Source organism: Rhodamnia argentea, chromosome 4, assembly GCF_020921035.1.
Source record: "Rhodamnia argentea isolate NSW1041297 chromosome 4, ASM2092103v1, whole genome shotgun sequence".
Lineage (NCBI taxonomy): Eukaryota > Viridiplantae > Streptophyta > Magnoliopsida > Myrtales > Myrtaceae > Rhodamnia > Rhodamnia argentea.
In genome coordinates this window covers 24,357,621-24,370,452 of record NC_063153.1, presented here as the reverse complement: position 1 = coordinate 24,370,452, position 12,832 = coordinate 24,357,621, and the positions used below count along the sequence as shown (strand labels likewise).

Here is a 12,832-nt window from a genome sequence, read left to right as displayed (position 1 = left end):
GCTCTCTTTCCACAACATGTCCTGTTCCAAGTTTACATGAATCTGGGCTGCCATTACACGACCCTTTGTGTATGCGCTTGCATGAATTCTCGTAACCCTTCACATGATGGCCACGTGATGTGAGGTCGCCATCTCAAATCTCCCACTCGATGCATCAACGACAATAATTTCTTCCCCACCGTTGAGATTTCAGATAAAGAAGTGACGCGATATACATGCACATCTTGCATGTTTATATGCAGGCACAAATTAGGGTTTTTTTTTCCCTCCCTCCCCACCACCACCATCTTCTCTCCTCTTGACGACCAAAATCCATGTGATGATGCGACCTCTGTCGCTGTTTTGCCAAGCTTTTTTCGTCCGCCCATGACCTCCACTGTATTACAGACACCCACCAGATGTTTGATGGTATGTCGTTCTTCACCAACAATTCCACTCATGACTTGCGTTAGAGGGCAGATGAGCAGTTGCCATTTTCATGCAAGGAAGGGTTTCGATTAAATCCTCTGAACTCGAGTATTTCGTTGAAAATATGTCGACTCACTGTCAAGATACATATAGCCGAATTAGCGTTTCATGCATCTTAATTATGTACTGAGATGTGACAAGGAGAGTGTCCAAAAGGCGTAGGTTACAACTATTATTACTTCTTTCATGCAAATTCAACAACCTCGTGACCAGAATGCCATGCCGCGCCACCTAATATTCAAAAGATTTGCACTTTGAGGGAACTCAAAGAAAATTTGTTTGCTTTTTTTTTTTATTAATTTCCTTTTTCGATAGAAACCCCCAAAAAAAAAAATGGGAGGTTTATGTTTTTCAAGGGATGACTAGCCATTTCACAGGAAAATAAGGAAGACAGAAGGGGCCATGTTGCAATGAGATACCAAATTGTTGTTTTGTTTTTGTGAATTTGAACTGTCAAATATACACTAGTCAATCTCAAAACCCTAATCCGACCACCCACCGACAATGAAATTAGTGTCACTCGTTTGCATTGAAATGCTCCTTGCCACAGCCCCCAATGGGATGGGGCCTGATCAGCCCCTGAAAATTTGGACACTGTCCTTATTGAGCCCAACCCCACATTTCATGGACATGTTGTGGGCAAACACAAAAGAGAAGAGACAGAGAGAGGAGGGAGGGGGCATGAGAGGCCATAGCTCTCATGCCCCCACCTCCGAGTCGGATTGATGTGGACACGATTTATTAGTGGGAAATGAAACTTTCATTCCCGGTGGTGGCCCCCGGAGTTCGAACAGGTGAACTGACAATGATGACGACTCGGAGGGGGCGCTCGGGGCCCGGTAGGAGCTCCCCGGGGCCTGGCCGTCGGCCGACGCGGAGCATTCGTACCGTCCGAGGGGGGCACATGGGCAAGTGGGTGCATGTACTACCCGAGGAGGAGGCTCGGGTTATGCAGGATTCATGTGGTTTCACATGTGTTGGTGATGAGGCCAATTTCAATGTAGGGCTTGTGCTGCAGATTTATGCAAAGAGTGAACCAACTTTTTGCTGCTCCGGTTAAGGACAAGACCCTATGCGCATTATGGGGAGGCCATACAGACAAATGACGCTGCAAACCCATTTTATTTCTTGTCATTACCTCGCGAGTGTCAATGGAGGTTCTCTTGAATCTTTCAATCATTGAACCTTTTTTGGAGGGTGACAAGGCGTTTCAAGCCAACTGGAGTTTCAGGTTACGGTCTTGAACGCCATTTTGTTGGGCCAAGATCCTTAAATTCTGCAGTGTTTGGAAGTATTCAGAGAAAAAACAAGAAGACCACCGTATAATTAGGGTTTTTGCAGACCAGGTCTGGGCTCCAGATGACTTGGTCGAAATTTGGGCCGTGGTGAGAACTATGTGTAGGCACGGTCCAATGTCTTACGTGCCAACCCCGGTTCAAATCAATTTAGTGTTTGCTCAAGACACGAATTGATTAGATTAGACCGAGTACCTTGTTTAGCTTTCCCTGTAACCACAAGTTTGAGGAAGTAAAAGCAAACAAATAAGGCATTATGAGCAACTAGGTGTAAAATACTTTTTTGCAAACAGTCTAGGAATGGAAATATGGAATTAATCTATTTGATAAAAAAGAGTTTCTTATGCGTCATAATTTAAACCTCACATAAAAGGAAAGAACAGAAAAACAAACACACGAATAAATGCGCAATTCGAAAAAATATTAAATATTATTAAAAGTTGCCCACGTCAGCACCATCGGTTAAAGTTAGTCGGATGAACTAAATTGACATAACCGCAATAAGTTTATGACATTTTTGATAATTTTCTCGAGGAGGTATACACCGGATGATATTATTGGGGAAAACAAAGAGGAACTCATAAATACGAGTAACTTGATTTGATTTATTTGGTCAGCTAAGTTCCTTTGTACTTCTTCTTGCCATACTCTTCGGCGGCTAATCAAAATCAAACCTCTGCATAATGTTGTTTTGGCGATTTAAGTAGAAGGAGGAGGCGGCGGTGAGCAGTCAAGCCTTATTTGATTCAGCATTGAAAATGAGCATTGGGGCTCTAAAGTCCATTGGTCAAATGCAAATGGTATTTGGCTACTTTTTTAAGTCACTTTGAGAAGATGCAATTGCATCTCAAATGCTCTCCAAAGTTCTTTAGCCCAAAGTACCTCTCGAGGTACTTTGGGCTAAAGAATTTTGGAGAGCATTTGAGAGGTACTTTGAGCTAAAGGACTTTGCGAAATGCAACTAATTTTTCTTTTTATTTTAACTTTGTCACCTTCACTTGCCACCACCTGGCCCATTGCCCAGCGGCCTCCGCCTCTAGCCCCTAGCCGCCGCCGACTGTTGCCCGTGCCCACCCGCCGTTGCTTCCCACCATCCGCCGGTTGGCCACCGCCGCTCGCCAGCTGAACCCTACGCCCCCCCTGCGTTGCCCACCTGCTGGCGCCGACGCCGCCGATTGCTGCCTTTTTTTCAAAAAGTAAAAATGCTTTACAAAGTTCATTTTTCACCAAACAGCATTTACGTCAAAGTTACTTTCCAAATGTGTTTTTAAAATACACTTTATCAAACACTATTTGTATTTTGAAAAAGGCCTTTAGCCCAAAGGTATTTGCATTTTCTCAAAATTCCTTGACCAAATACTAAACCAAACAGGGCCTCGGTATGCAATTGTGAGTAGATTGAAGGGTCGAAGGAGACATGGACTTTACAATGAAATTTCGATAGGTTTGAGGTTTTGGGCTTGGTCAGCCATCCGTTGATTTAGGGTTTCTCCCAAGATTTGCTGTTAAAAAAGAGATGAGGCTGTGAGAGACGTTTGTGGTCTGTTTAATCGGCATAATGATGGGAAAGTTGCAAAACAAAATCCTAAAATCTACTATATTGGTGCTATCTCAATCACAAACTTTTCAGTTAAATCAATTTAGTCCTAAACCTTTTACATTTATATCAATTGAGTCCATTCGGCCAATTTTAGCCAAAAATTACTAACAAAGACGCCGATCGCGCCACGTTGGATAGCCAATACCGATGTGGATATTTTAAATAACATTTTATGAGATAAATATATTGAAAGTCTCAAAACTTGTTACGAAAGTACAATTAAATTCTAAAACGTGCAAAAAGTGCAATAGAGTCATAAAACTTGTTAAATTGGTATAATCGAGTCTTTTCGTTAACACATTCAATTAGTCTAATAGAATATACCGACGTGGCATTTTTTAAATTCATTTCTCTCTCTTTATTATTTTTTTTTCAAATCTTATTACAATTAAATTAAAAAAATAAAAATTGACTAAAATTCAATTTTATAAATCTAAAACCGAAAGGAAAAAAAGCCAGGGCGGGGCCTCGCCCGTATGGCGCGCCGCCACCGCCCATCATCGAAGGAGACGACGGAGGTCGTCGGCCCTAGGCAAGGGTGGCCAACACTCGTCGGCCCACCCTAGGGTCGGCAACCCTCGCAAGGCCTAGCGAGGCTCGTCTTGCTCGGGGCTTCCTCCCCTAGATCTAGGTAGAAGAAACCCAAGATCGTGCGATGCCGGTCCTCACCTAGGGCGAGTGAGGCCTTGGTGGCCCCACATGAGGCCCCGGGGTTAGTGCCGACGAGGTCTCGCTCGGGGGTGCGTCGGCATTCACCCGGGGGTGGCGAGCGTTAACCACCCTCGGCTAAGGCCAGCAATAATATAGCACCAACAATCTCCGAGGGTTTTCGTGTCGTGTTTGACACTCTTTGACTTGCGATCAACACTTGGTTAGCGCTCCGGACACACCAACGACATACAAGTCCAACATCTCAACAGCCATTTCAACACATACGGGGTCAATTTTAAGCATTTTCAATAAATTAGGGGAACTTGACCAAGGCCAGCAACTATGTAGCACCGACAATCTCCGAGGGTCTTCGTGTCGTGTTCGACACTCTTTGGCTTGCAATCGACACATGGTCAATGCTCCGGACACGCCAACGACATGCAAGTCTAACATCTCGACAGCCATTTCGACATACACAGGGTTAATTTTAAGTATTTTCAATAAATTAGGGGAACTTGACCAAGGCTAGCAACTATGTAGCACCGACAATCCTCGAGGGTCTTCGTATCGTGTTCGACACTCTCTGACTTGTGATCGACACGTGGTCAACGCTCCAGACACGCCAACGACATGCAAGTCCAGCATCTTGACAGCCATTTCGACACACACAAGGTTAGTTTTAAGCATTTTCAATAAATAAGGGGAACTTGACCAAAATAAAAAAATAAATCAGGGGTTAAAATGTAAATAAATAAAAAATACCCAGCCAATCCAAAAAAAATCTAATTATGAATTCCTTATTTTTTTTTAGAAATCATGCGTTAGCGTGTCATGTCGTGTTGACGTTACATAAACCGGCAACCTCCGACAACAATGGGTGGTGGCGGCCGCGCCTCATCGGCAAGGCCCCGCCCTCCTTTTTTGTTCATTCTTAGCTTTATGAAGTTGAATTTTACCCTGCTTTTTTGTTTTTTAATCTAATTTTAATAATATTTGGAAAGAAAATAATAATAACAAATGCCACATAGGAGAGAGAAATTAATTTAAAAATGCTACGTTAGTCTATTTCCATAGACAAATTGACGATAATAATGAAAGAATTTGATTGCACAAATTTGATAAGTACTAGGATTCAATTGCACTATTAGTAATTTTTATAACTCAATTTCATTTTCATGACAAGTTTTATGACTTCTAGTGTATTTATCCCATATTTTGATAATCTTGTGATCTTTTTTTATTATTATTTTATGTCTAGGTTGTGCTTGCGCATTGATTGATCTTTTGAAGATGAGCTTTGTTATGTTAAGGTGGAGCTTGTTTGCTTCTTTTTCGAAATTTTATTTGTGTCTGGGTAACTATCCAGTACTCAAATTCTATGCCACTACGATTGGTATCCTCGGATTATAATTGCAATTTATCATTCTCATTAGTTGAAGACATTGGCAATAGAATTTATACATCAGCTGTAGTGACCAAATATGTAGACCATCTTCTGGGTCAAAAACATCATTTGATTCTGAGAAGACTCTGCTGGTGACTGTGTAGCTGATTAATTTCTCGGTTTTAACGGGACCTTATGAGATAACGACGAGATGGACGATGGTAATGAAGGTCGTGCCACAGGAACCTCTATCATGGGAATGAATACTTCTCTCTGGAAGGTCTGTGGGCTGTTTTCAAACAGGTAATGACCCTTCAAATTTCTGACATGCCTTTGGGCACTTGCATGCGTTTTTATGCATTCGGTCGTGCTTCTTTGCGCATTGCTAATGTTGTTATTTGTGCAGCTACGGTACTACAAGACTCTTGAGTTGCAGTCTCCCAAGTACCAGATGCTCAGAAGGATGGCAGATCCCGAGTTGTAATTTCTTGTGGAAGCTCTTTTGAGCTATCCATGTTGTGCAAACGAGATGATCTAGTTTCTGTTGCATTTGTTAGGACCTTTCGCTTTGTAGATCAAAGTAGATTAGCTTTGCTGTGCTAGTGAGCATCTTCTTGACGAGCAATCTCCTAGTGCTTCTCCAACTTAACCTGGTTTGAGCTCGATGTTTATGCCCACCGGAGTTCATCAGAACAGCATCAATCTCTATGGACTATAGTGCAAAATTTTGCTGAGACGTCTTTCGCTTCTGATGTCTGAGTTCGATATGCAGGGAACTGGAGCTCGCATTCATTCGCCAAGATCTGACCTTGCATCAACTACTAACAATCTCAGAATGTACCCTTTGCTAGAGAACCATGAAGCGACAGATCAACATTTTCGACTGCTCGAGAGACGAACGAAAAGCATTGAGTCTCTCTACTAAAGGATTTAGATTGAGTAATGCTAAGCAAAACCAAGCCTGGAAGCTATAGAAGTTCTTGCAACAGGATCAACTGTAACCCTTGCCAAAGAGTTCTGGTGTGACAGTCATCTTTTTCAGTATGAAAAGTCGGCATGAAACATGATTCTAGACAAGGCAAGAATCGAAATAGGGTCTATGGATCATTATAAACAAGGGAGACACACTTCAGACATCTATAAGTCCCGGCTGGATATGACTGTTACTTGATAATACAGACTTAACTATTATGGATGCACACATAGCTGAACCCACCGCGCCTATCCATTCATAAACATCTCATCATGTCAAAATCCAATTTCATAGCATGACCCCAATAGCAAGCAAGTTTTGAACCTCAGATAACAAGTTCTTCAATGCAGAGACACCTTACAAGAAAACTAGTTTTCCCTGCTCGTTTCACGTAAAGCCTCGCGACCAAAAGCAACTCAATTGGAGAAACAGCAGTCTGACTAACGTGGCGTGTTGACATAATGTAGTTGTAAGATCTCACGTTCAATGCATCTTTATAATGCTAGAGCTGCAGATAAACTGAATGTTTTCTTAGTCCCCATGCACAAGCTTCACCATCAAATCTGATTTACCATGGTTACCTAAGGTGGAAAATAAAGTTTTTTCAAAACACCGAGCCAAATAGACTGATTTGACATAGATCGCTTTGGGTGCGTGCATTTGGGAGGCATACACCTCACTCCATCATAGCCACAACATCAGACAATGCAACCACAACAGTACTAGGAGAAAAATAGGAGAAAAATATGATTCTACTTACGATTCAATAAGAATTATCTCCAAAGACCCATACAATAGCCCAGAAGCAGAGGACTTCCTAATGGTATTATAGGACTCTCGTTAACAAGACCGTACTTCAAAAGCAGCAACTGAAGAAAAAGAACAGAAGGAAATGGAGGGGTATGAAGCGAAATAGAAAGTAGAGTATCCAGCTATGAGAATTCGATGGACCCGAGACATAACCCTATTCTGCTGTTCATCTGATCAATTCAAGAGAGCACAAGGATTCATACAACGCACTACAAAAAACTTGAAACATCCTTCAGTTCATCAATCCTCTACTCAAAGGCGTCATCATCATCATCAGGAAGTGGCTGAATAGCCGCTTGAGCAAGTTCTGCCTCATGCCTGTTGGAGACAATAAGAACCACTATTGGTCAATGGACAGTTGAGAAGCGGTTTATGAACTATCAAACTAGCTACAGAATAGTAATTTCTATGTAACCCAACAAAAGAAGAGCAGATAGCTTGGAGAGGCAAATCCACTGCACATCGGATCATTCTTAAGCATGATTGTGATTTATCCATGCAATTAAGGGCATCTAAAAGGGAAAGGTGAAAGAGGAAGTCCAGGGTGTATGACTATATTACTATAGAAAGCAGACAACAGAGGCCAAGATTCTTACAGTTGCTGTGCGGCCAAGTCAAGGTGCACTTCTGGAGGAGCAAGGGCAGGTGACTCAACAAAGTGGAGGTTGGCATCCCTGCGTTTACCAAGATAAATGATTAGCTACAAGACCATAACAACTTTTGCAAACAGGATTTGCACGTTTTGCTCAAGTACCCAGCAAGTTTTCTAGCGAGGTAGAGGAAGGGCTTCTCAAAGTTGTAGTTGCTCTTTGCAGAAATTTCATAGTACTGCAAATTCTTCTTCCGATGGAACGTAACCTGCTTTGCTTTAACTTGCCTATTCTTCACATCCACCTTGTTCCCACAGAGAACAATAGGTATATTCTCACAGACCCTGTACGATTATGGGTAATTAGCAAGATGTAGAACCATCAAAAACTGTAGTACGAAAACAAATAATGAGGTCACCGGCATTTCTACTGTACCTGCAGAGATCGCGATGCCATGTAGGAACATTCTTGTATGTCATTCGAGCAGTGACATCAAACATGATAATTGCACACTGGCCGTGAATGCTGCAGAACAACAAATAGAAGTATGAAATTTCGACACACGCAGACACAGGAGGGAGAAGGATTCCCCGTCCCACAAGCAAGGTTAAAAAGTGAACAACAAAAATCAGCACATTCAGAAGTCCACTCTACCACCGCAGCACTAATACAACAAGCAGTCCTAAAACATTTAAGGCCCTCCTTTTCCTCCAAAATAAGATTTAAAGAGATACAACTGATAATGATATCATGAATAAGGATGACCATGAAATAGATATACACCCCCTTAGCAACTGTAGAAGTTTTTTTGCAAAACTACTTGCTTCTTCATCCACAACTTTACAAATAACAATTGACTGCACCACTGTTAAGCAATAATAGTTAACATTAGTAAAACCCAGATAGTTAAATAAACTACCAACCAAAATATAGCTACCCCGTAATTAAAGCATTATTCCTGCACAAGCTCAACACAACATTTTTCTCCTTAGTATCACTCAATTCACAAGAACAAGAACTGGAAGCTCTCTTTACTCACTAATATCCATCTCTTAGACCACCAAACTTCTCCTGCCCGGCAGTATCCCAGCAGTAAAACCGGATTTTCCCGCAGTTTGTGAAGAAATCCAAAGGATGGACTTCAACACCAATAGTTGCTGTTATGCACAAGCACAATACCAGAAGATTAGTACAGACAAAACAAAAGTATAAATCTAATGACCACGAAAAAAAAAAAAAAAAACATAATCAGGCATTTCCACATCACTTACGCTCATATTTCTTTTCAAACTCCCCAGTAAGATGTCTCTTCACAAAAGTCGTTTTACCTGCACAGATGAAAGGACTACGCTCAGCCTGCTATCCATTGCTCAGCACTAGAAAGAAAAGATACACCCCATGGCTTCTATGTCGCCACAAATGAAGAAGATCACAGAACCGCCTCTAGTGCGACACCCTTCGATTCCAGACAAATCCCCAGAGATCGTGTGAGAACATACTGTTCGCTACTTCAAATGTTTAAATCCTCTATCTTTAAGTATATAACCATGAGCATGTCACAATTACCTCATCCCGACCAGTAAAAAAATAACTAGAGCAAACCCTACATTATCTCAACAGCACAACCACCCCGTCACGCGTACAGAGCAACGAATGACCCCTCGCCCTTTCTTCGAACCAATCAAGTCAAAACCAGCAAAACAGAGCACACCGGCGACAATTACCTGTGCCTCCATCGCCGACAATGACGAGCTTGAAGTTAGGGTAATCGACAGTCTGCTGATTCGGCAAAGCCTGAAAGAGACGCGCAAAGGAAACATAAAAATAACGAAAACAGATGAGATCAAAATTCAAACTTGCGATCGCTCAACCAGATCGCTTAGCTCCATAAACCCACCCAGCAAAGAAAAAAAAAGATTGTGACCAGGACCCAAAAGCTCGAGAAGAATACCAAAGAAAATTGAGATTCAAGAACACCCAGCAAAAGAAAAACGAGCTATCAATAACAAGGAACGCGCAGAAGATGGGACGACGAAAAAGAAAGAAAATCAAACGAACGAACTCACCATTGATGATGGCGAAGAGGGTCGGGGTTTTGGTGGGTGGCAGAGAGAGAGAGAGAGAGAGAGAGAGAGTCGACTGCGTTTCGGAGCAGCTAAGCGCAGTGGGGAGAGAAGAGAAAAGAAGAGGAGACAGCTGCGTGGGTTTGATGGGGTGAGTGGCTTTTGAGAGGGAGCGAAAGCGATGTGGAGTGGAAGAACGAAGAAGGAAAGGGTGGGATTTTTTTCCTATCATTGCAGTCGAACGTGGCTTTAAGCTGACGCTGCTGTCTCATCCGTCAGATTCGATTACTTCCTTCGAGGAAGTGTTCTAGAATCTGTTGACCGTCCGATCTGTGCAGACACCTGTTGCCCTTGCCCCCCACCCTTCCCATGTTTTCAAAATTTCGAGATTTTGTACGAAAGTTCAAATTCTTTGTCCCTTTATCCATCCAAAATTCTGGAACTTTTCCCAATTTTCCATCCGAATTTCGGCCACTCGAGTGAGGGAACGAAAAAATTTGAAGGAAAAGCGACAAGAAGAATAACTTGGTTTTCTTCTTCAAATTTTGTTTCGGGTTGGATCGGGCCTTGTTTCGGATTGAGTATCTTGCTCGGTATGGACACCCCTTTTTGTCGTGGGGTCTTTTATAACCAATTATGATACCTTTAATTTCAATTCAACGATCCCGTATCGAAGATAGAATGTCCATGTTGAAAGAAAGAACATTTACAGATAATCAATGGACCGTGGTCGGAGACAGTTTGCTCTTTATAAAAGCTCAAATGTCCATGCCGAAACAAAGTAAATTCACGAATAATCAATCGACCGTGACCGGAGATAGTTTGCCCTTTGTAAAAGCTGAAATCAAGCCTGTTTATCTCGTAAAAGATTGATCCTAAAAATAATCGACGGTATTGCTTACATAGATGAAGAAATATTGAAAGTAATTAGACATAAATTGTTGTCGACGGTGAAAACGTTTTACGTTGATTAATTATTTCAAGCGATACAAATAATCGTTTTTATAAAAATATTTTATAAATCGTCCATTTTTCGAAGAAACAAACGGAGCTTGAAAGGTGTTTTAGGGCCATTGATGAAGTCCAACTTTCGAAGAGATTAGATATCCAAACTTTAGACGATAAAGTATCGTCTATTGTCCGACCAAAAACAACTCATTATCGATCATCGGATGCGTCGATAAAATTATGATGAAATTCTCCCGATGGCACCAAAAAAGGAAACTGATTTTAAGGCATGAAGTATATGCATTGTTCAATTTTTGTAAGATCTCCTATGATCCATGCTTCGTCTGTCAAACTTCTTTGAAGCCTACGCAATGAGGGATTTCGTGGTGTGAACCACGCAATCAAGAATATAATAATAGCATTCGTAGCTAGCTATTTGTCACGTTTTGTCGGATAAAATTGTACCGCAAGTTGGAAACTCTATGTACAAGATACATTTGAATTTCAAATCTTTCAACTGATTCGATCAAGACCAAAATCTTGACAGACGCAATGGAGTCCTAAATATTTCAATTGGTCAATAAGTTCTAGCCCTTTTACTACAAGTATGATAAATTTCTAGACCGAGACAAGAAAGCAGCAAATTCACGAATCATAAATTCTCTAAAATGTACATTGCAAATACCTTTGGACTAAAAGGGATTTTCAAAATACAAATAGTATTTGGCAAAGTATATTCTAAAAAAAAAAAATTAAAAAACAACTTTGATGTAAATGTCATTTGATAAAAATTACACTATGTAAATGACTTTTATTTTTTATTTTTTTAAAATTTATTTGTGCCACCCAACCGTCGCCTATGGCTACCAAGAGACGGATCTAGCCCTCGACCAAATCTAGGCGCCGACCGACCAATGTATCTCTAAAAGATACATTGCAAATACCTTTGGGTTAAAGGAGATTTCAAAATACAAATAGTGTTTGGCAAAATGTATTTTAAGACACATTGGAGTTGGTATAAATGCCGTTTAGTAAAAATTACACTTTGTAAATGACTTTTACCAATTTTTTTTTAAAAATTAAACTATTTGCACCAGCCCACCGACAGACGGATATGGCCTTTGGCCAAATCTAGGTGTCAGCTGGCCAACGTATCTCTAAAAGATACGTTGCAAATACCTTTGGGGTAAAAGGAATTTTCAAAATATAAATAGTTTTTGGCAAAATATATTTTAAAAAATATTGAAAAGCAACTTTGACGTAAATGTAGTTTGATAAAAATTACACTTTGTAAAAAAAATTTACTAATTTTTTTAAAAAACTATTAAACTATTTGCTTGAGCCAACCACTAGCTTTGGTCGCCGGCAGGCAAATTTAGCCTCTAGCCAACCGCCAACGACCAAATCTAGGCGCTTGCCGGCCAACTATCTCCAAAAGATATGTTACAAATACATTTGAGCTAAAGGGATTTTCAAAATGCAAATAGTATTTGGCAAGGTGTATTTTAAAAACACATTAGAAATCCACTTTGACGTAAATACCGTTTGATAAAAATTACACTTTGTAAAGGACTTTTACTATTTTTTTTTTTTTGAAACATTTAAACTATTTGCGCTAGCTAATTACCGACAACCAAATCTAGCCTCCAACCAACCGCCAACAACCAAATCTAGGGCTGGCCTCTCCTAGGTTCACACGCTCTAGGCGGTGTGACCCAGGCCTCGCATGAGGTCGGGCAACCTCCCTCAAGCGAGGCTGGTAACCACTCGCAAAGCCTTCGTCGGCAATCGAGTCCTTTGCCGACAAAATTAGAGTTTTCGAGAATATTTTTGAAATTATGAAATTTGAGTGAGGGCAAAACTAAAAGTAAAAAATTGTAATTGCATTCCAAAAATACGACTTACCAAAGTACCTCCGGAACTACTTTGTGCTAAAGGCCTTTTGGAAAAGTAATTGCATTTCCTCAAAATTGAGCAAAAAACAAATCAAAAGCTATTTATATTTGGTCGAGAGACTTTAAAGCCCTTAATTTCATTCTAAATGATGAAC

General features: G+C 40.8%; 1 protein-coding gene across 1 annotated transcript; it reads right to left on the bottom strand.

Annotated features, from left to right (window-relative positions):
• Positions 1–7,105: 7,105 nt before the first annotated feature.
• LOC115754919 (GTP-binding nuclear protein Ran-3-like) lies at positions 7,106–10,007 on the bottom strand. The gene is made up of 8 exons (XM_030694103.2): positions 9,838–10,007; positions 9,496–9,565; positions 9,043–9,099; positions 8,811–8,928; positions 8,207–8,296; positions 7,936–8,115; positions 7,778–7,855; positions 7,106–7,499 (listed from the first exon to the last, which is right to left on the bottom strand). The coding sequence occupies exons 1-8, from the start codon at positions 9,838–9,840 to the stop codon at positions 7,430–7,432; spliced, it is 666 nt and encodes a 221-aa protein (XP_030549963.1). The 5' UTR covers positions 9,841–10,007; the 3' UTR covers positions 7,106–7,429.
• Positions 10,008–12,832: the final 2,825 nt, after the last annotated feature.

Coding starts and splice junctions, on each gene's coding strand:
- LOC115754919 (XM_030694103.2), bottom strand. Junction 9,100..9,495: donor TGTCGGCGATGGAGGCACAG/GTAATTGTCGCC, acceptor TCATCTGTGCAG/GTAAAACGACTTTTGTGAAG. Junction 8,116..8,206: donor TGGCATCGCGATCTCTGCAG/GTACAGTAGAAA, acceptor ATAATCGTACAG/GGTCTGTGAGAATATACCTA.